General features: G+C 40.9%; 3 protein-coding genes across 7 annotated transcripts; 1 reads left to right on the top strand and 2 right to left on the bottom strand.

Annotated features, from left to right (window-relative positions):
* Positions 1 to 844: 844 nt before the first annotated feature.
* mon1bb (MON1 secretory trafficking family member Bb) lies at positions 845 to 10,700 on the bottom strand. Of its 2 annotated transcripts, none has more exons than XM_086040989.1 (6): positions 10,564 to 10,700; positions 8,798 to 8,899; positions 7,397 to 7,930; positions 5,278 to 6,070; positions 4,316 to 4,463; positions 845 to 2,958 (listed from the first exon to the last, which is right to left on the bottom strand). In XM_086040989.1, the coding sequence occupies exons 2-6, from the start codon at positions 8,874 to 8,876 to the stop codon at positions 2,731 to 2,733; spliced, it is 1,782 nt and encodes a 593-aa protein (XP_085897115.1). In that variant the 5' UTR covers positions 8,877 to 8,899; positions 10,564 to 10,700; the 3' UTR covers positions 845 to 2,730. The 2 variants fall into 2 exon arrangements, with proteins under 2 accessions (XP_085897115.1, XP_085897117.1); XM_086040991.1 differs by having other exon boundaries at positions 7,397 to 7,927.
* A 310-nt stretch (positions 10,701 to 11,010) lies between these two features.
* Positions 11,011 to 12,176, top strand: tcta (T cell leukemia translocation altered). Its single transcript, XM_086040996.1, has 3 exons — positions 11,011 to 11,795; positions 11,888 to 11,939; positions 12,005 to 12,176. Exons 1-3 carry the CDS (start codon positions 11,585 to 11,587, stop codon positions 12,045 to 12,047), a joined length of 306 nt encoding a protein of 101 aa, XP_085897122.1. The 5' UTR covers positions 11,011 to 11,584; the 3' UTR covers positions 12,048 to 12,176.
* A 1,581-nt stretch (positions 12,177 to 13,757) lies between these two features.
* On the bottom strand, positions 13,758 to 22,285 carry glyctk (glycerate kinase). Of its 4 annotated transcripts, none has more exons than XM_086040993.1 (7): positions 22,178 to 22,285; positions 21,631 to 21,863; positions 19,905 to 19,961; positions 18,725 to 19,094; positions 17,948 to 18,099; positions 17,060 to 17,235; positions 13,758 to 16,008 (listed from the first exon to the last, which is right to left on the bottom strand). In XM_086040993.1, the coding sequence occupies exons 4-7, from the start codon at positions 19,072 to 19,074 to the stop codon at positions 15,130 to 15,132; spliced, it is 1,557 nt and encodes a 518-aa protein (XP_085897119.1). In that variant the 5' UTR covers positions 19,075 to 19,094; positions 19,905 to 19,961; positions 21,631 to 21,863; positions 22,178 to 22,285; the 3' UTR covers positions 13,758 to 15,129. The 4 variants fall into 4 exon arrangements, with proteins under 4 accessions (XP_085897119.1, XP_085897121.1, XP_085897120.1 ...); XM_086040995.1 differs by having other exon boundaries at positions 19,905 to 19,945; XM_086040994.1 differs by having other exon boundaries at positions 21,631 to 21,685; positions 22,178 to 22,248.
* Positions 22,286 to 22,353: the final 68 nt, after the last annotated feature.

The raw sequence follows: 22,353 nt of genomic DNA, 5'->3' as shown, positions 1-22,353 counted from the left end.
TACTTTTTCTCTTTTTTGTTCTTTTCCCCATCGAGGAGGAAGACCATAATATGCTCGTTAAAGGAAGAGGAAATACTAAAACATGGCAACCTGCTGTTGTAGGGAGTGCATACAGATTTGGAGGCCATACACTCACCACTCAGCCACACGGGGAGGGAAAAAATACTGTACAGGTGAATCGGCCTGTGAGCTATCGTACAGAAAGGTTATTCCAAATTTGTTGATGTTTTTAAAGGATAATTATGTATTGCCAAATTTTTTTATTTTTTGTCTTTGCTCTTACCATCAAAAAGCATGGATGTATAGGACATATTTTCTTTTTCCCCCAATTCTGAAACAGCACAATCTAACAAAAAGTATGCATCTTCAGAATTGTTTTTCAATCAAAACAATGCCCAAGGAAAGCATGTAAAGCTGTGTTTCATATTTCTGTTTTTTTTATCCAAAACAGTGTTGCTTTACAAAGCATGTATCTCCAAATCTTATATATTTTGTTTTTAAATCTGAAACACTGTCCTACAAACAAAGCATCTCCCATTTAACTTTTGTTGGAATTTTGGGGGATAACAACATTTCCCCAAACTCTGAGATGCATACTTTTTGATGGACAGCAACGTTGTGACTTATTTAGCTGCAATATGAACTCAGTGGACACTCCTGCAGTTTAAAGAGCTCCGAATCAAGAGCAGTGTCAAGATTATTTCATCAAAATCGGCACAATTGTAGATGACCACCATGTATATCGTGACAAAGTACATCTCCATTTTTTTTAATGAAATTGTGAATGTACCATCAAAGTTGTTCAGCAAAGCAATCATGATCCGAAAAGATGGACAACATTTTTTGTATTAATTTAACAAGTTTATTAGTGTGGTGGTTGTGAACTGCACATAGGTACAACAAACCCACTATGCACATTTAACACTTATGTACTAGTGCAACCCCGGAGGAGGGGGGCGTGTCATTTCTTAATTCTATAATAGTCATAGAATCGTAAGACTATTTAAAGTGACATCAACAACACGTGAATGATGAGGCTGCTGAATAAAGGGCACCTTTACATGAAACATGACACAGAAAAAGGATGCGGAATTCTCTACGCAAACAAACATCGCAATGACAACAGTTTGAGTACTGCTGATGAAAAAAACACTTAAATACGGTGAATTGTAACCTGTGTGAGTTTTTTTTTTTTGCTCTACGAGGGAGTATTAAGGCCACACTAAAATAATTATATCACGACAATCTTTTTTTCCCCTTAAAAAAAAAAAAGTTGGATTTTTTGTTAGAAAGTTATTTAAGTCCAAATTTAACAAGAAAAAAAACCTCTTGATAATGTCTGGATTTTTTTTTTTCTTCAAAGAAAAAAAGTTGTAATCTTCCACAATTAAGTTGTTTTTTTCGGAGAAAAGTCTGAGTTGAATTTTAACAAGGGAAAATGTTCTTTTAAAAAAAAAAAAAAAAGTGATAATCTTCCAAGATGTATTTTGTGAGAAACAAAAGTTATCTAATGCGAACAGTCGTATTTATTTTGTAAATGCTGGATTTTTCGTGGAAAAAGTGTTATGAGGAAAAAAAAAGACAATTCGACGAGAACTGTTATTTTTGGATAGAGTCCTAATATTACGAGAGTAATGTTTAAATTTCATAAGGGAAAAAAAAAGATTTTCTATGAGAATGTAATTTTTCAAGGGAAAAGAATCATAATACTATGAGAATAGGATTTGGGTTTTTTTTCATGAAAAGTTCATTTTTTAAAGAAAAAAAAAATCATTCACAAAAAATAGAACTTTCACTTGTAAAAAATACACATTTTTATTAGATTTTTTTTTAATCTTGAAAATTACTTTATTCTTTGAAAAAATATGACTATTCTCACAAGCTAACAAATTTTCCCCATAAATAATTCTCTTTTCAATCAAAAACACCTTTTTGTCCTAAAAAAATTTGACTTTTTATATTTATTTTTTTTAGGATTACAACTTGTTTTTTCCCGAAAAAAAAATTTTCATTTTGAAAAAATAAATTAAAAAAGACTATTAAAAAAAAAAAAAACTTTTATAGAGGGAAAAAAAATACAAATACATTTTTGCAAAAATACAATTTTTTTATCTGGAAACTTATCATTAGCCTACTAACAAAATTGCCCAAGTCCTTTTTAACTTCCTGTCACAACATTAATACAAATACCAGTGTGGTTGTGAAACATTTTGTTTTTTTCTTCAGGTCTGTGTAGATTGTCATTCATCCAGATCATGATAATCCGCAATGGTTGAACTGAGGCAACTCTTCTCGTTAAATTTGTTGTGCTTTTTCTTGTTTTTCCAAAGACATTTATGACTTGGGCAACTATGCTAATAGGCTAATTTTTCAGTCTCGTAATATAATTTTCTATGTGACCCCAATTCTCTCTTAAGTCTTCTGAGGGCTATACTAAACTGATGAAAAACATATCATAAGTTCATTATTATTATCATTTTATCTTATGAACAATTGTGGGTTAAATGTTTTTGGGGCTCTGAGTTGTTATTGCAAGGATGCTCCCGTTTGTCCATCTCCACTTGCATAATCCTGGTAAAGAAGTCTCAGGTGCCATACATTCATAGTTTGATAAAACTAAACTAAAACCACTTAAATACCTCTGTCCACCGCCGCTTCTGGCTGAAAATTAAAAGGTGTTCTACCTCTCTGCTTTTGAGTCCCGTGCCGGCGAGTGTCAAAATAAAGCGTTCATAGCAAGGACAGGAAGCCGTTGTCGGCCGAGTCCGTCTGCTCCGACTTGGCCCCCCGCGAGCTCTTGGCGGGGTTGGGCGTGGTAGAGTACTTGGGCGGGTACCTGATGAAGAGCCGCTCCTCCTCCTTCTTGATCCAGCGGAGGAGTTTGGTGATGACGGTGATGGCGCACGCCTTGGTCACTAGCGGACTGAAGCACGTGTAGAGCTCGAACTTACTCGTCACCTGTGTGAAATCGCCAAACCGCAGTCGTTAAACCTTTAAAGAACAGCTTCAATGTCGAGGTCATGCTACGCTGGCTTTGGCAAAGGGAGAAAAGCATCTTTGTCGTTGCTATGGCAACCATTGACCACCTACTCGTACTCTAGTACTAAACGGGACACATCTTACACGTGTACTGAGGCCGGTTTGTATTTAGCATCCATTGGGGGAGTCAGAGAGCCACATGAGCCAATTTACAATTTACCCTTTACCAACACAGTGGTTCAGGAGACAAAGTCTTACTCTTTCTGGGGTGTGCGCCATGGCCACCGGGGGGTAGTATAATACAGACACTCAGATACACTGTACATGGAGGCCATCTCGGCTCCTCGGTAAGTCGCCGTTCCTCGCAGAAGATGAAGAATATATTCCTGTGAGTATTGTTATATTGCCTGTCTACATGTGTTGCTCCACTGTGTTCAAATCTCCATTGTTTTTTTTCAGACAAAAGCTGTAATGTTACATTTGTAGAAGTTGCGTTTTCATGAAAAAGTCCTAATCTTGAGATTTACATTTTGTGGATTTTTGAAAAAGTTATTTAAAAAAATGATTGTAAATAAAAGTCGTACTTAATTCTCAATGCGCTACCTTTTTTTCACAAAAAATTTGACTTGGCCGACAGTGGTGAACCAGCCGGGACAGCTTGAATTTTTGTAGTTAACATTAGAGTGATCTGAAAAAGTTGCGCCATGGTCAATTTGTACTTACCACGTTTAAAGCAACACTAAGGGACAACTAGACCTTTAAAGAAAAGCATTAAAGTAAAGGTGATGCGAAACTGGCTTCCAATAAGAAGAATGGTATCTTGGCCGTTGTCATGGCGACCACTGGTCACCTACAAGCAGTCTGTCATAGTGGTGGACCAGCCAGGACACAGATAGTGTCGCATGTGAAGAGAATATAAAATAAAAATAAGAAAGAAAAAGAAAATAAATTATAATTAAAACTAAAATCTAACTATGAGCAAATTGCTCTGTCAATTAATTTCATTGGGATGATTTTAAATGACTTCATTTGGGTATTGCTGTGCGGCCGTACAGAAGAAGGAAGATCGAACAGCCATTAGGGAATTGTAGTTTACCTTATGACACAATACTTGTAACCTTTTTTTTTTTTTTTTCAAATCTTGCACCCCACACTCCTTATAAGAAAAAAATAAAACTAATCAAAACTAATCTAAGTATTTTCAATAGAATAAAAACTAAGAAACTCACTCTAAAAACGGATTCGAACTAAGTGAAGCTGAAAAACAAAAGTCAAAATGAAATATAAAGCAACTATAACAATAAAAAGGCCCAAACTATTACGGTCCGATACGTACCCACGCCAGCAGAGTTTCCCTCTCGGCCACGTGGTAGATGAGCTTAAGGGGTCGAGAGCTGCTGTGGATGCGGCTGTGCATGTAACGGTAAAGGTCCAACAGCCTCATTTTCTCCTCCTCGGTGTGGTACGGGGCTTCCATCTCGGGGCTGGGGGGACGGTTGTTCCACAAAGTCACCGTTGGGGTCATACACAAGAATCCACAGAAGTGCACACGATGGAAATTTTTTTAATGCATTATATGGAAATAGCCGGGTCTCCGGTGTGCCAGCCCATCAGTTGTTGAAAAAGCATCTCTAAGGGAGCTATCCTGCACTTCCCCATCACTGTTATATAACAGGGAGCTTTTTTACTGCCCGCACATGACTTGACAGCAAGACTAGGTCCAGATTCACAGCCACTTTCAAGCGACTACACTGTCTGAAACATCATCATGCACCATTGCACAATCACTATACACAGACTCAAAAAATTGTCCAGGTGTGTGGGTGTTAATGCTTGTTTAAATTGTATGCGAATTGACTTGCGAGCAAGGACAAGTCCTATAGAGAAAATTAAAAAAAAAGAAGAAGGACGGATGGTTGTCTATACTATGCATGCCCTGTGATTGCCTTTGACGACCAGTCTCGGTTGGACCCTGCTTCTCTAGCCAAAAGGTAGTTGGGATAGGCTTTACCTCACTTGCAACCCTGTGACTGGCAGGAGACCAGTCCCGGGTGGACACCCCCCCGCCCCCCGCTCCCCCACCCTGACTTATCTCACCAAAAGTCTACTGGGATATGCTCTAGCCATCCTATGATTGACTCGTAGAGACCGGTCCATGTTGGACTCCGTTTCTCTGGCCAAAGTCAGCCGGGAGAGGCTCCGGCTCAAGCGCGACCCTGCGATTTGCTGGCCACCTGAATGAGGACGAGCGCTACGGGAGACCACAGCAAAAGCGCGAAAGACGAAAAAGACACAGACCTGGTGAACTGCGTGAGCTGGCGGTAGTTGTCGGGCACGTCGAAGGGCTTGTACATGAAGTGCCTGAGGTCGGCGACGCCCACCTGGCTCACGCCGTACGACTGCGCCTTGGCGATGAGGCCCAGCGAGCCCTGCGCCGCCATGGCCTCCTCGATGCGCCGCTTGCACTCAGCCACGGCGTAGAAGGCCTCCTTGTCGGTGGAGAGCAGCAGCAGGCACACCGTGCACTCGGGCGGGTCCAGGTAGGAGATGTACGCGTAGAAGTAACAGTCGGGGTTGAAAAGCGGCAGGCAGATGGGCGTCCAGATCTCGCCGGCCTGAAATGCGGAGGAGGCGCCGATGAGGTTGAGCAGCAGGTGGACGTCGGCGGGCTCCAGACGGGCGTCCTCGATGACCGCCCTTTCCTGCACCACGGTCAGCAGCTGGTTCTTGGCGATGAGGATGGAGAAGACCAGGTTGGGCGTAATGGCCTTCTGCAAGATCAGGCTGAGGGAGTCCCTGAGGGAGGAAGCGAGCGGCAGGCAGTGCACGGCTGCCAGCAGGAAGCTGGGGTCCGAGTCCACCAGGTCCAGGAGGCCATCCAGGATCTTCTCTGAGCCCGCCAGCAGCCGCCGCAGGTCGTAGTTCTTCTTGTGCTCGAAGATGCGCGAGATGCTGGCCTGCGTGAGCATGCTGATGATCTGGTAGTAGACGTAGAGGAGCTCGCCGCGCAGCTGCTGCTCCGACTGACGGCTGCTGGACACGCACACCAGCACGAGGGGGCCTTTCTGGAGGAAGACCACCGTGTGCTCCTCTGATGGACGCGCAGAGAAACACGCATTTAGCTGCGGTTCAACAGTTCATGCCGGATTTTTTTTGTACGACATCAGAATTTTGTTTTTGTCCACGCTAAGGTGATGATAGTTGAGTCAATGTCGATTAATCAATTACATCTATGAGGGTTTGTTTTTTTTTTTCTTGAGTTGTCAACTCGCTGTGTGCGCTTTCACCTCCAAACAAAAGCTCTCTCTCTCTCAATATTCAAGATGGGCATTGAAAGCAGTTTTGTTATATTGGAGGATGGACTTGCATATTTTGCAAGCGGTCTAATTTTTAATCAACTCCGTGCTATAATCGTCAGTGAAGTCGATGTTCGAGTCACTGTGTCCCCATCCATTTAAGACAAATGAAATTTCAAGGGATCCAAGAACACTTAAAGGTATTTCATAGGGTAACAAAAATGTATCAGCAGTACCTCCATAAAGTGCTCACAGCGCCGTATCACATTTTGTTAAGTTACAGCTTTTTTCCTAAATTGGAATAAATTATTTTTTTCCCTCTCAAAATTCTACACACAACTCTGAGGGGGGGAAAAAAAACAACCTATAAGGACACTGCAAAATTATCTGTTTCTTGGATTTTGCTATTTATAGGCATGTGTTTCAGTATCATGAACATTTTTGAAAACATAACTCCCAAAATACAAATATTCCCAGTTACAGAATTTATTTGCAGAAAATAAAAAAATAAAACAAATATGGTCAAAATACACCTCACCACAAAAACAGAAATCCAGTGTTATTTTGGTCATTATTCTTTTCCAGACCCATATAATACATTTTCTGTAATTAGGGGGGCACCGTTGATAGGTCAGCTCGAAATCGGCGCCATTCTCCTTAATTTTGGAGGATCGGTGATCCCTAAAAATAAAACTGAACTTGTCCACTGATCTCACCTCCCTCAGCAGAGGTCTGAAGAAGGCAGCCACTGTCCTCTTCTGCTGTGAGATGACTAATCGTCTTTTCATTTTGATTTAGAGAACTACTTCATGTGCAGTTATAACAACCCGTTCTTGTTGTTTCACAGGTATTCTTCCATGTTTTACAATTAAAAAAGATTGGAATATTAAAGGTATATGCTGTTGGTTATGAAAAAAAAATAGAAAAAAAAATTGGGATCAGCAAGTCAGACTTATTTAACAAAAGCATGTACTATACCCTCTGGAAATTTCTATTTTTTTCTTTTATGAAGAAAATAACGACTCTTATTATAAAAACAGTGATGTGAAATAAAGTGATAAATTATGCACTATAAAAAAAATTAGTATATGACACAGATGGTGTATTTTTGTGATGCTCACCTGAGTAGACGGAGCGTATGATGTTATCGCCACTTTGCACAAAGGACACCAACGCCATCATGACGCCCATCGTAGACGACAGAGCTTCTTCGCTGCCGTAGCGCGAATAGATGGGCTTTCCGGCTTCGCTCAGCACAAAAACGTGCTTCCTGTGCCGTCGCCAGCTTTCCGCCGTCACGTCCTCATCGCGGTGGGACGCGCCGTGGCTTGCGGTGGGAGATTCCTGGATTCCCGCCTCCAACAACGGCGATGAGCGTCCCTTCACGCCGAGGCCTTGCTCCTCCAACTTGGCCTTGGCCAGCATGGTGACAACAAACTCCCCAGAGTCACTTTGGGTGCCGTCCGCCACCTCGTCCTGATGCTCCTCGCTTTCCGGCTCAGTCGTTGAGAGCGGAAGAGAGCTTTCTGTGTCCTGACGGGGTTCTTCCGGGGCATCGTGTGTCCGCTCCTCTTCTTGGGCCGCCTTCCTGGCCACTAGGTCGGGAAACATGTGATTCCCCAAAAGCGAAAGTGACGTCGCGAGGGTGTCGGCTGCTGAGATTAAAGCACAATGACAAACGAGATATGTCATAAGAAGGCGCACGGACAAATTGCAGTATTATTTGCCTCATGGTAGGGCTGAACGATATATCGTTTTCGGATCAAAATCGTCCTCTAAATAAGACTTCTACAACTAGCACTATCGCTAAAAGGTGGACGAGGGATATTTAAGCATGCAACTCGCCGAGCAAGGAGAGAGAACATAAGACACACTTAAATAACCCATTTGGAAATTCTTCCATCATGATTTGTATACGTCTACACTCACCATTACTGTGAAGGCATTCAATTTATACCATGATATCAATTTCAGGCCATATCGCTCAGCCTTCATTCTATGTCTGAAGTAGTTAAGTCTCTGAAAAAAATATTCACATATTATCTTACACTTTTGTACTAAGAACATGTACTGTATAGTAGTACAACATTTAAAACATGTGGTTAAATGTTTTTTTTTTTTTGCATACACTATTACACTTAATTGCATATTTATACATACATGACAGCATGCAGTAGGTCTTGCTTAATTGAGCTATTTTAAAAACCTTGAAAAAAGATTGCAGCCCGATTAGAGGTATATTTGATGGTATTTTGGGGGTACTTTTGATATGTATGATGTCATTTTCTGTCATTTTTATAAATGTTACTGAGTGTTACTGTGATCTGACAAAAATCGGGAATTGAATCAAAATCACAATACCGGTCAGTAAAAAAAACAATCGCAAACTTTTTCCAAAAATCATTCAGCCCTACTTCATGGTGTGACGACGACTCTCAATAACTACCAGTAACAACCCAGGTTAAACTTAAAAAGGTGAATTTGTGAATCGTGAGCCGCAAATATATGGAGGACTACTGTACCTGCTGTGTTAACTTCTAAGGGTGGAACACAAATCTTGACGCCCTGTGTCTCTCCCTCTTGATGATTGTCCATGTCCATGATACCATCCCAGTCGCTGGAGACTTTGAAAAATAAAAAACAAAAGGACAAATAAAACATTGTTCTGCGTGCTGAAATTGTGGTAAGCCACACTGTGTGCTTCACAGTCGAGGGTTTGAATACTGGCTTAGGTCCTCCTGTATGGAGCCTGCATGGGTTTTCTCCACATACTCCAACTTCCTCCCACATCACATAAACATGCATGCTAGGCTCACTGAAGACTCTAAATTGTCTATAGCGTGAATGTAAATGTGAAGGCTTGATGACCAAGACTGCTTGGGTAGGTTCCAGTTCACCACTGATTGACCAGCGACTAGTCCGCTCGGAAAACATGGTCCAGGAGTGTGACATGTGAGCCCAAAACTGAACATGTGTGAAACCATTTAAAAGAGATGTATGCTTTAAGTCAAACTTTCCTGCAGTGTGCTATGAATAAATGAAGTTCACTCAGCTTTTTGTTCTCTGTCGTGGTCTACTCTGGTGTTATTTGGACGCTAAACACTAAGCACTCAGGTACCAAATTATTGAATTGAACAGCTTTACTACCTTCATACAAAGATATTCCATTGAAAAAGTGGGACAAACTACCAATTATACATAGGTTATTACCTCAGAATGTAAGCCTTCTCTCTGTTAATTTTTAAAACTTTTTTGAAGACACATTTTTATTCTCTGGCTTTTGACCCGACTTGAGACTGACACTGTTCGGCTGTTTTCCGGTGTCTACTGTATATGTTTTAGTATCATTAATTTGTGTTTTCATTTATTGCTTTCACTATCTTTGTTGTTGCAGTATCGCTATTTTTTGTTGAATGTAAAGTGCTTTCTTATAGCTGCAGCTATTGTGAAATGCGCTCTATAAATAAAGTTGTATTGCATTGTATTGTATTGTATTATGGACAGCGTGGAATTTGAGTAAACAGTAGTGTGTTGTATTGCCATTCTGTGCTAAAAATACATTCGGACACAAACAACACAAATCTCTGTTTATCACTGCATTATACAGTATATGCAATATTGTAAACAGTCAACTGTGTCGGTATTGTGTCGGTAAATTCAATTTCCTGTTCTATGGTTATCGTCACACCTGCCCTCTTTGTAAGTACCCTTATGCTGCAGCACCACAAACAAATACACTAAAAAAAAGCAATTACACAAACGTGTGGCGTTAAACCTGAGACAAAATCTCACGAGATTTTGTGACATCTCTCGTGACGAGCCAAGTTATGAAAATAACTTGCGGTCGTGTCATGACATCCCAAGACTCTTGAACAGCAGCATGAATGAATGGCAGCAATTATGTTAGCGTGGCGTCACATGACGACAGAGAAAAGACGATGGAGTTGGATTATCACATACAGTATACTATGGAATTAGCTAGCCACAAACTCAAATAGAAAGTAGAGAGTATTCAACCGTGACTTGGTGGTCGTCAAAAGGCTAACCTTTCGTTAATAATTAGCCTTCGGTTAAACATTTGTGTGTGGTGGTAGCTTCCACACCACGGTGAAGCGTTATTTTCAATTCTTAGCACATATTTTACTCAAGTCACTGAATGCTGATGCCAGTGGTTAGCGTAACCTGCTAGCAAGCACCACAAACACTCACACTTGAATTTAAGACCCGGTTTAACAATCGTCATAGCAAGTGAGCTGCAATTACAACAATAACAACACGTAGCACTTACGTTTTTATGTACAGACGAAAGCAGAATTCCTAAACTGCTACATGAAGCCTTGGTGGTCGTCAGGTTTGATAGCAGCCGCCAGTGATAAGAAAACAAATATGCTTCGCTTACCGCAGGAGATGCATCCGGATTTGGTGACATCAACGCTCATTAAGCCAATCGGGAAGCTCGTTCACCCCAGGCGGCCCCGCCTCCAAGGTATGTTTTAAACGGCGGCAAGAGCGAAATCCTCTTTCGAAACGCCGGAATGTTAATGGCAGAAAAAAAAAACCTACAGGGTAGAACTTTGGAATAATAATGTTCAATTATTGTTGTTTATTTATGTGTTTGACACCGGCTCGAATCAAATGCTACGTAAACTACGTCAAATTATATCCTGTATCCACCAATACCAGCACCGTAAGTAATTACCCAACACAAAGTACGTCACGTCGCCACGTCCGTGCACGCCGCATGCGTGAGGGGGAGGTTACGTGTGGAAATTCAGCATATAATCTTGTCCTACTTTTTTTTTTAATCGTCGTTTCATTTTCATTCATTGCTAGTTTTTAACGTTAACATTGTGAATTGTATTACTAACTGATGTGTAAGCCATGTAAACTGGAATGACTAACATGTATATGGAGGACCCCAGCATACTCGTGGTTCCGCACACCTATCCGCGGATTGATTCTGTATTTTTGGGGGGCGGAGAGGGGACCTCCGTTTTACTTTCAAGAATGTTTTCAATGCATTTATAATGAACATCGATTGTACGCGGATTTTCGCTCTTCGCGGGCCGACCTGGCCCCTACCTCCACTGTATCTTTAATTATCCATTAAAAATAAAGTGGGGGGAGTGATTGGGGTCGAGCTACGTAACTACGTCACTTGGTATCCCTCAACACACTTCCGTAGTGAGCGTAGCTTGCTTCGCTTCCGCGAGCTCAGCTGGCTGCGTTTGTTGTTCTACCGAGCGAGCGATGTTCGAGAAATGTATTTCTCTATTTACTCGACAATCGCTGGGAAATAGTTGGGAATTATGGAGGAACCTTGGGACTTTGAATTTCTCTCCCGTATCGCCGACGGCTGCTTGTCGTTTCTTTCCGAATTCGCGGAGGACTGGCTCGCCAACGATTTGAGAGTCTCCATATTCAAAATCCTCCTCACCTGGTTGATTTTCAGTCTCTTGGCTATTCACTTCGCTTGGAAGGTTTACGGCAACACGGTGAACGACATGTATTACCGACAGGGTGAGTATTTGTTTTTTGACACATCTCCGACCCTGTTGCTAACGTAGCGTTAATGGGGTTTAGCTGACTTGCTGTCTTGTTGTTGCGTTCAGGGAGCGGCCAGAACGGGGGAACACCTGACACAACACCTGGCCTGGGCAGATGGTAGGTATCCGATCACTATTACCTGTATTGTTGTGAACTTTAATGACATTCTATCACTGTTGCAGGGGGGACACAGCGGGGGAACCATTCAAGTCTCATAGGGATTAGCTGGACTTCTGAAACTCCCAGGGACCATGAATGCACCTTCAAATTTGTACTTTTTATCGGTTTGTCATCAGTTCGTATAAACTGTACGTGCAACAGGAACACAATTGTAAATACAATATTGCTTCTAAATATTGTGTCTGTGTTTATTAAACAATCTGCATTATCTCGACTCATTCTAGTAGCTCACTGTAAACTTCCTGTAGATTTTTCAGAGATGTGAGCCAAAGACAATTATGTAGTGTTTGCGAACCACTGTATATGTTCTCGACAAATGCGCAACACTAAAGATTGTTTACCCACGCCATCTAATGTGAGTGAATCATGGCGTTGAAGTTTGAATATCAATTTATGGATTTTTATGGAAAAAAGTGCTATGGGAATCCATTCTTCACTGCTAACATATTTAAAGGGACAGTGTGTAGAATATTTCGATTTTTCAATGCTCCTTCATTTTAATAATATGCAAAAAAATAAATATTCCATCACATCATCGTACACTTTTTTTTAAAATAAAAACGTAATTGTAGTCATTGTGAATTATATTACATTACATGTTTCGCTGCCATCTTTCTGCTATGGATACCCGAAGGAGACAAACTGGTGAACGTAGTTAGTCAGCATCACGACTACAGCATGTGTAATGCTGCATTCACACCAAATCCGTTGAGGGCGTTTCTGGTGGCGCGGTTCAATTGAAATCAAGGTTGTTTGCGCGTGCGGGACTGCACGGATGATGCGTTTGGAGCGGAGGAACACGAAGCACAGAAAATCCATCCATTCATTCATTCGCCACGGATAAAACAAATTAATGTTTTCCCCTCTTCGCCTCGCGACAGCCAATCAGGATCAGGGCGTACTACGTCACACACAGCGCCCTGTACACTCAGCGGGTTTTATGTGGAGAGCGCAAAATGGAGGAAAAGATTAACCCTCATCCGCGATTGGTGTGAATGTAACATAACAAATGCAATGCACTTCATCACTTGAGAATATAGTAGAAGTCGTTTGTGATGACATTTTGCTGGCAGCACCTGTGCTGAAGAAATTGGTGGTAGGCTTGCGACGTGTGGTCCCTCTGAGGCAACATAATGCACGCGCTTCAAAATACATGCACTTCAAGCTTTGGTCGTTGCATTCTATTAGTTCACCACTAGATGGCACTAAATTCTACACAATGTCCCTTTAAAAAAATACGACTCCAAGTACAACCTTATTGACCAATATTAAAATGCAGTAGCATTGTGTCCATGTGTTTATCTAGAACAAGGCAGTTTTATTTAATACTATTGTAACCCTCTGCAACATTATGTGGCTAAAACATAACACTTACGCTTAAGTAAAGGGAAAAAAGTACTAATGATTCAATTAAAATGTACATTAGTTGCACTAAAATTGTGCTTCAATAAAATGAAAGCAAACAGGTCTTAAGTTAAGTACAACTGAACTGTACGCAACAGATGGACTCTACCGGATTATGACACTGACATTATGCACAGTTTGAAAATGTTATCCTGTGAGTCTTTCATGTATCACTAGTGGTACTTGACCATACTTTGAAGAATCACTGGAGTTTGTCAAAATTCAACTAGTTCCGCACATCTGCCTCACAGTCCAGAGGTGTGCTTCCATCTCTGCTGCTGAAGCCATGCAAAGCAAAAAGAGAGAGCGCTAGAGAGTAGAGGCGGACATTTTTTCAGGAATCTCGCAGGATGGGAGTCAATTGTAACTTTAATCATGGGATTGGGACAGAACCGGGTAAAACGTTCACAGGAGCAGACAGGAGTGGGAGAGTCCATGAGGAAGAGTGGGCAACAAACAGCTTTTTTTTTGTGCTTTTTTTTAAAAATGTAGCTGACCTCCAAAATGGGAACGGTATGGAAATGGGAGTCATTCTGAACAGGAGCAGGACGAGATGGATTTTTTTCCCCCCACACATACGCATGTTTTCTAATATCCTTGAGGATCGTGATGCAATGGACAAACACCTTGTACCTTTAGAACACTGGCGTCATAGTTGCTGGAAATGGGCCTCTATACACCTATGTCGATATTGCACCTAAAACCAGACATTTGCAGCTAGAATTGTCATGCCGCATTAATAATGTATTGAGTGTATTCCTGATTGGTTTAAAGTTATCTTCATTGGAAAAAAAAATGCTTTTCTTTCAAAAATAAGGACATTTCTTGGTGACCCCAAACTTTTGAACGGTAGTGTAAGTTGTTCTTGACATTTGCAGAGCCGGGCGTCCTCGCCTATGTGACGGACCGGTCTGTCTATTTCCGTCACCGACGGATGCCCGTTTTGCTGACCATTGACGAATGACAATTTTAAAACAGGCGGACAAAGCATAGTCGGAAGCCCCGTTATTTAATCCGCCGTTCGTCCAGTTTCTAGTGAAAGTCTAGTGGGAACCGCCGACGGACGCCTGTTTAAAATTAGAGGCGGACCCGCCTATAGTTGTTACTATTTTCCGCGGGGAAAAAAGGCGAATGACGGACAACGGAAGCGTACCCACACTGCTGACGGATGACGAATGAAGGACGCTCAATTTGTAGTAAAATGCCCAGCTCTGGGCATTTGATGAGTTGAACACAAAAGGTGTAATTCTCTATTTTATGTTCAGTTTGACAGTAAACTTGAGTGTGGCATTTAACAGCTTGTAGCTTCTTTTTTTGATAAATTCTTCACTATTTGCCAAATTACTGCTTATTGCTAAGTGCATTGAGTTCAGTGCCACTACAAAGCGCTCTTATCTCAAGTCTGCACTTAAAGTCAGTGCAAAAAAATTGGTTGTAAGACGGCACATATCTCGAAAAGCTTGTAGGTCGAGTCAGTCGTATTTCAAGGCACCAACCTAAGTGGTATTTTTATGGGTGCGAGGTGGTGACATATTGCCTCACACTTCCGATGTCATTTTTTTCCACAAAATTAAAGTCATAAAATGAGTTTGTAAGTATTAGGCTACTGTTTTAGGATCATAAGTATTTAGGGTTTAAATACAGGCAAATAGAATTGGGGGGGGGGCTTTGTCCCTAATCTCCACAAACAGCAAGGGTAGTAGATTCAGCTCAAATTATCCTCTCACTCCTTTGTGGCACTATGTGGAATTAGCAGAATGTGCACATCCATAACATTGGTGCAGGTTAAACCTGGGACAACTAAGTTGCGTCCACCAGAGAGACGTGTAAAAAAAGTAAAGGAATCGTTGTTTTTAAGGAAGCTGACCAAGTCCAGCTGTTGTTTTTGGGCGTCTTCGTACAAGCCCGCATCCGTGACAGCTCCCGCCGCCTCTGTGGGGCCGTCCTGACCATCGGTTCCGCCACTCAGGAAGACGGGACTGTCTGGCGAGGGCTGCAAGCCTCTCAGCTCCAGTCCTACTCTCATAGCCAGCTCCTGGTTGCGACCCCCACAGCCTTTACCCGTCAGTTCCACGGTGGGTTCGCCTCCCGCCAACACGCAAATGGCGCCGTGTCCCTGCGAACGGGCCCGCTCCAAACATTGCATGACGCGAAGAAGGTCCCCGCTCGCTACTCCCACCTCCGGTCCCAGCTTCAGCACCTCTGCGGCGAGCTCTTTCGGATTTTCGTCATGTGAGCAGGCGAAGCGGGCCAGGAGGCCATAAAGACGAGACACTGACCTCACGTCGCCGCACACTCCCGGTGATAATACAATTGGGCTGAAACCCAGCTCAAGCGCCCGACGGCCCGCATGCTGGAGGGCAACACTGTTGGAACCGATCACGGCATTGAGAATGTGCCCTGCCTCGTCTATTTCAACTTCTGGTCGCGGTCGAAGTCTACCCAGTACGTCCTTCACAGAGGCAGGGGTAGAGTCCAGCAAGCCGTAGCGCTCAAGGACCGCCAGCACCTCCTCGCGACATATCGGACCCCGCACTGTGGGGCCGCTTGCTATCAGGTCCAGTGGATCACCGATCACGTCTGACAGTATCAACGCCACCACCTGTGGAGACGAGTGCACACTGAAGATAAACACTAAAACAAAACATTATTACCCTAAATTTTTTAGATATATTATGAGTTTTAAAAATAGAAAACACTATAAAAAATGTCATAATGTCATGTAATCCAAAACATTTGATAAAAAGGTTGACAACAAAAAAAACACAAAAACGATAAACATGTGACCCGTATTTGTAGTTGTATAAAAAGGGGGGAAAAACTCACTGAAATAAAACACGTGCATCTCAATTTTTATAATTTACTGAAAAAAAATCAATAATTCTTTGTTAATCAATGGTACAAAAAGGAAAAAACTCACTGAAAGCATGTATCTCTACATTTTGAGAGCTTTTTCATTAAAATTTATTTGAAACCCACTAAAATTCTCGTAAAAAAAAGCTAAACACTGGTGAAGTTCTGTTTTTTATAAAGACACTAAAATGAAAATTCCTATTTTTTTTAAACAATAAAAACAAAATTTCATTTCTTTTCAAAAAAGGAAAAATGCAAAAAAGAAAAATTCAAAACTTTTTAGATAAAAAGAAAAATCACCAAAATGAAAAGCAGGTAACGGTACAATAGCGCCAAAATGTTGTCATTGTTTCTACAAAAAAAAAAAGAAAAAAAAGAAAAAAGAAATCTTTCACTAGTCTTTGGCAAATTAAAACACTTGGAGAGTCGTGCTTTTCATTGGATCCTGCCATTAGCTTGACAAGATAATGTTTTTAACTCTTTCAATGCCAGCCATTTTCAAATGCCAGTTAAGAGCATTCTAACTGATCTTTCAAGGCAGAATGTGATTTATGACTATGTAAACACAGAAACTACCAAATGAAAGATTAGACTCTATTCACAGAAATGTTTAGATCTACCTACGGTTTGGCTCTACGGCAATTCCTCCTTGTTTGGGTTCCCGTTGATGTCATTTCATGTCAACAGCGCTCAAAGAGTTAATGTATTATTTAATATTAAATGTAATGAATTAAACTAAGTGTATTCCCTTATGGGGGAGTTCAACAAAAAGTCAAAGTACCGGTAAAAGCATAAATTACCTGGGCAGGGTGAGCGCACTGTGCAAGTCCTCCGCCCTTTAACACGGAGAAGGCGCGGCGCACCGTGTTCAGCTCCTGAATGGTGGCGCCAGCAGCCGCCAGTTTGCGGGTGATGTCCAGTTTCTCTTGCAGCGTTATTGGAGAGATGGGTGCAGGTAGCAACGCAGAGCCCCCACCTAGTTTTTCAACAGGAAACTGATCACACAAATAACTCGTATATAGGATGGTATATACCAGGCGTACTCAAGTGTGTTGTTTTAGCCGGCAAAATTGCGACACCACTTCATAGTTCAAAATCTATGGGGAAAGATTTGTCTAAAATCTCGCTCATGTTTCTAGAGAGGAAAACAGTTAAATTTAGGTATGAAATGTTGATTACGGTATCTGAAAAAGAAAACCACTTGGTCCTTAAAGTGTAAATGTGTTTCTTCGTCTTCTGTATTTATAATTGTTCTTTAACCAAGCCCCAAAAAATATACAGTATATATACAGTATTTTTACCCAAATACCCAATTTTTCAATAAATATTCGAATAGCTGCAGCCCAAGATTATTCCATAGTTTACACAGATAATCATCCTATATACAGAGCTGGGCATTCCATCAATGTGACAGACTGGTCCATCTATCCGCCTATGACGGACACCCGTTTTGCTGACGGTTGACGAATGACGGGAGAAATGTTTAAATAGACGGACTAAGCATAGTCGGAAACTCATGTATTTAATCCGTCTTTCGTCTGTAGCCCATCTTTAGTTTATTTTTCGCAGCGAGGCTTCGATGGCCACGGCGAAGGACAATAGTGAGTTGTTGTTGCTTGGGGGACAGATTTGAATGGCGCCGAGTATGCCTAAATAGGAACTGTACATATATAAACTTGTTACTGTACCTGAAATCAGCACGAGAAGCAGGTCTTTCTCCGTCAGTGCGCTTGCTAGCCGAGCAATGCATTCTGCTGCCTTCTGGGAGTCGGCATCGGGCAGGTTGTGTTGCGCACCCTCCATGACTTGGATACGGCTTCTTTCCTTTAACAGCAAGTGGCTGCAGTGACAAATGTCATTAGTCGGAGTGCCTCTACAGTTGTGTCAACGTCAGTCAAGAATAAAAAAAAAAGTAAAAATAAAAAGATAACATTTCATTCATTTAATTCTCACATATGTATTTTTACATAGAATATTGTGAAAATTTGTATTTTGACCTTATGCTTACATTTGACTGATCTTGAGTAATCAACCCAAGAATATATTCCCGGCAGACTCAGCTTCAGAAAACAGGTCAGCCGTGACTGGTCGTTACCTGAGCCCTGAGCAGTTGTGATGTCATTTTCAGTCGACAGAAGTGACAAAATGGCCGCCCCAGAGATGGCTAAAAACGGGTGGATTAACTCTTATTCCACAAATGCAATATTTATCAGAATGCTTTGTTTCAACGAGTGGGCTTGCATAGAACATATTCTTGAATAAAATATGTTTGGGTTGAATTCCCTTTTAATTCTGACAAATTTAACAGTAATCTTCCAACAATATTCAAATTCTGACTTTATTTGTCTTAATCTTAAAACTGTATTATCATGAAATAGAACTTTTGTCTCGTAATGTCCCAACTTTATTTGAAATATTATATAATATAATTTAAGTAACGTTTGCATCTTTTTGCTTTTGCTTACTGTTTGCCATGCTGCCGTAATGTCTTCTGAATGCTATGCGGCACGCTGATGACTCCTCCCACCAAGTGGTCACCCAGAATCCTCTCAGCCTCTGTGGCCATGCCCAGCACAGCTTTACCAAAGCCCACCACGTGCACATTGTTTCTCAGCATGAACTTGCGATCGCCGCTGCCAACGACCATCACGGAATCGCCTTGGCGTTCCAAACTCTGCCGAATGGCAATATCCGGCTGCACGGCTTCCACCGCCGCCGCAAACAACTCGCGCGCCTGACAGTCTAGTGACATTTTCCTCTTCCCCAGGAGAGACAGGAATGGTTGAGGCCGGATCACGGAGAGAGCACGTGCCATTGATGCCTTAAAAAGATTGCCTGAGAGCGGGAGGAAAAAAAATAAAGCATATTATTTACAGTGGTTCTCAAATGCCCTTATTCCATTGTATCAGTTCTAACCAGAAACAGATATGAGACCAAGATTAACCTCAACCGAAGTGATGGAAAGGCCAACATATGGAGAAAGAAAGGATCTGCTTATGATCCAAAACGCACAAGATCATTTGTGAAGCACGGTGGAAGTAATGTCATGGCTTGGGCTTGCATGGCTGCTTCTAGAACGGGCTCAATAGTCTTTATTGATGAAATTCAAGATTTCAACAAACATGCACTAAAATGTCAAAATAATGATCAGTACATAAAGACAGCATTAGTAGACACCCTTTTATACAGTTTATTTTTAAAAAGTTGATTTTGGGGCAAGTACCCCATTAACATGCCATGAAATAAAAGCGTGACTTCTGCACTTCTGTCTTTGATCTGAAACCCTTTTGTCACCTTCAGTATACAACAAAAACAAAGGAATTGACTATGCCGTACCAATACTTTGGAGGGGACTATATAGTGACACAATGCTTAACTGAGGTTTCGTAATGAAAAAACAATTTTTAAAAAAAGTCAATGGGATCACTTTTAGTCAATAGACTTAGTGGGCTACCTTCAGAAGTTGCCAGAAGTTTAAAGTGATTGCTGGAGTACACGTGGAAGCCTACTGCGGAGACCTACCTGCAAGCATGCTGAATGGAAGTCTCGTCAGTATCAGCTTAGCAAGCAAGCTAGTGTTTCAAAAGTCAAACTGACGACTAAAACAACAATGTATCATGTGTGTAATGATTGACTTGGACTCACCACATGACTAACGCCATTGCCTCCCCTGCGATTTCACACATCTTTTCATTTGTCCCACTGCAGACACACACAAACACATATGGAAAAGAATACAATACATTTTAGCAATCGAGCGGTTTTACCAGTAATGTTTGATTCAGGAGTTGTACTTTTAATGCAGCGGGCGTGACTTCACCATTGTTGACACAACGGATATAAAATGTCAACAAACCGCTGGTTAAATGCCCCGTTTTCATTGCATAACAAAAATGACAACAAAGTAAATCATTTCAAAACTTGTATCTAACTCTTTATTATAACTTCAATATTCATTGAAAAAGAATTTAAATGTTTTGGCAATGGGAAGTGAAAATAAACTGAGAGGCTGTTGCAAAAGTGTGAACACCCTCTTCTAACTGGGATGTGGCCATGTATAGAATTTTCCATTTACATTTCAAACCAATCTTGAACGGGTGTAAGCACATACCACCATTTAACGTGCTTCTGATTAACCCCGAATGAAGCCTGAAGGTTTTGTGCTAACACTAACCTCTATGTCGAACCATACAGTACATAATGTCATTTTATTTCATCTTTCAATTGAATTATTGACATTATAAGTAACATTAAGGGTGTAAAAACGTTTGAAAGAGTTATCTCGGTCTTTTTATGTCACAAAAACCTTGCATTTGAACAAGGGTGTGTAGATTCTTTAGATGTACTGTACATACGCAAGCACATACAGTGCCTAGACATTTTTAGAAAAGGCAGAACAGTCACTCTGCAATATGGAAAGGCAGAACAGTCACTGCAATATGGAACTTAAGTTGAAATAAATAAAAACTCACTATGATTCAGTATTCATTTGGAGTGACTAATATTTTTTTTTTAAGTGCTGAATAAAACTGACTGAATAATAACTGAAACTGAATAATACCCTGAGTTTTAGTCCTTGCTCAAAATAAATTGAAGTGCAAAATAATGCCGGTTCAACTGTTGAGCATGACACTATGATGTTGGAAAATAGATCTGGGTGATACAGCTGAAAAAAGTATCACAATGTAAGCGTTTCATATCAGCCAAGATTGATAAATAATGATTTTCTTTTTTTAGCCTATTCAAAATAAGAAAAAAATATTAAACTGATAAAAATACAATAAAATACACCCTTCCACAGGGAAAATACTATTCGTATTAAAAATATATAGGTACATACTAGTACAAAAAAAGTACGTATTATTATTATTATTATTTGCAATCAATAGAATTTTCATTCCCTGTTGAATGAAAATGTAGGTACTGACAAACTTGTTTAATAATTATTATTTAATTATTAATAATTATTATTATTAATTATTGAATATTTACTGACAACTGCATTTTGAGGTACCCAGTATTGTAAAACAGCAGCTGTTTGACTGCTACTTCAACTTCTGAGTTTGAAACAAATAAAGCCATTACGCTGATGTCTTGTATTCTTTGTACACCACTTTTTTGGGGAGGATTTACCAGACACATTCGATTGGATTTTACTTACTATCGGAAAATGGTCAACATCACTCACTGGTGAATGCAGTGGGATATTTTACTCATAGTAAATTAATAATAATGATTTACGTGGTTGTTTACGATTACGTCAATTCGCCTCGTTTGACGACCTGACCATTACCATGGTTACTCCGAGTAAAACGGCAGCAAATCCCGAAGATAATCATAATCGTGCAGATACGTCCTAATAGCTCCATACCTCAGAGTTTCTTCGGTGTTGAATCAAAATCCATGTAATTAGTTTTCTCTCCAACCTGTCTTGAAAGTACAGTGGCGCAAGTTATTACTACTCAAACATGTCGCAGCTGTCACTGCGCAAAGCAACAAATCAGAGCTGTCTCATCTGCCTCTTTCCATTGTTTTGGTCATCAAAGCAGCGTGGAGGCGCTTTACCGCCACCTGTAGGCGTGGAACGTACAGGAGCGAACGGTACTAAAAAATAAATGGGAAGGCAAATCATTTCTCAAGCCGATGTATCTCCACACTATACAAGAAATTTTGCAGTAATTACTTTTCTATACAGTGCCATATGTGAAATAGGTCAGACAGCAAGTTTATCGTGTGTCTCACATTTCTGAGGATGGGTGTTGTTGAAATGTTTTGTAGGTCTCGAGTCCATAACCCCAATTAGCAATTTACAAAACAACTACTCACTCAATGCGTGTTCGTTTTATCTTTCAAGAAGGTATCCAATGTAAATAAAAACTCACAAATGTCGATTGAATTTTCTCGTCAGTTTTCTTTACCATCTCTGAAGTTCAGGAATCATACAATATCTGGGTAGCTTTTCCATCCTCTCGAATGCTCTTACCCGAGACGGACGAGGGCAGAAAAGGAGCGCGGTCTAATATGAAAGCCCTCACATTTATATTGTCTTCAAAATCTTAACATAATGTGGGCTGGTCTCCTCCCTGGCTGGCCC

Source organism: Filicampus tigris, chromosome 9 (assembly GCF_054856515.1).
Source record: "Filicampus tigris isolate MCC_2025a chromosome 9, RoL_Ftig_1.0, whole genome shotgun sequence".
Classification (NCBI taxonomy): domain Eukaryota; kingdom Metazoa; phylum Chordata; class Actinopteri; order Syngnathiformes; family Syngnathidae; genus Filicampus; species Filicampus tigris.
The sequence above is the reverse complement of the archived record's forward strand: the minus strand, read 5'-3'. Positions and strand labels throughout refer to the sequence as shown.

Bases quoted from the DNA above. Each gene is read 5' to 3' on its own strand.
- mon1bb (XM_086040989.1), bottom strand. From the start codon at position 8,876: ATGGACATGGACAATCATCAAGAGGGAGAGACACAGGGCGTCAAGATT. The intron at 6,071-7,396 runs GTGAGCATCACA...CGCGTCCATCAG, and splicing joins CATACGCTCCGTCTACTCAG to AGGAGCACACGGTGGTCTTC. The intron at 2,959-4,315 runs GTACGTATCGGA...GATTTCACACAG, and splicing joins GGGAAACTCTGCTGGCGTGG to GTGACGAGTAAGTTCGAGCT.
- tcta (XM_086040996.1), top strand. From the start codon at position 11,585: ATGGAGGAACCTTGGGACTTTGAATTTCTCTCCCGTATCGCCGACGGC. The intron at 11,796-11,887 runs GTGAGTATTTGT...TGTTGCGTTCAG, and splicing joins CGACATGTATTACCGACAGG to GGAGCGGCCAGAACGGGGGA. The intron at 11,940-12,004 runs GTAGGTATCCGA...TCACTGTTGCAG, and splicing joins ACACCTGGCCTGGGCAGATG to GGGGGACACAGCGGGGGAAC.
- glyctk (XM_086040992.1), bottom strand. The intron at 17,236-17,947 runs GTACAGTAACAA...TTGAAAAACTAG, and splicing joins GCTTCTCGTGCTGATTTCAG to GTGGGGGCTCTGCGTTGCTA. The intron at 16,009-17,059 runs GTAATTTATGCT...TCGTCTCCACAG, and splicing joins AGTGCGCTCACCCTGCCCAG to GTGGTGGCGTTGATACTGTC.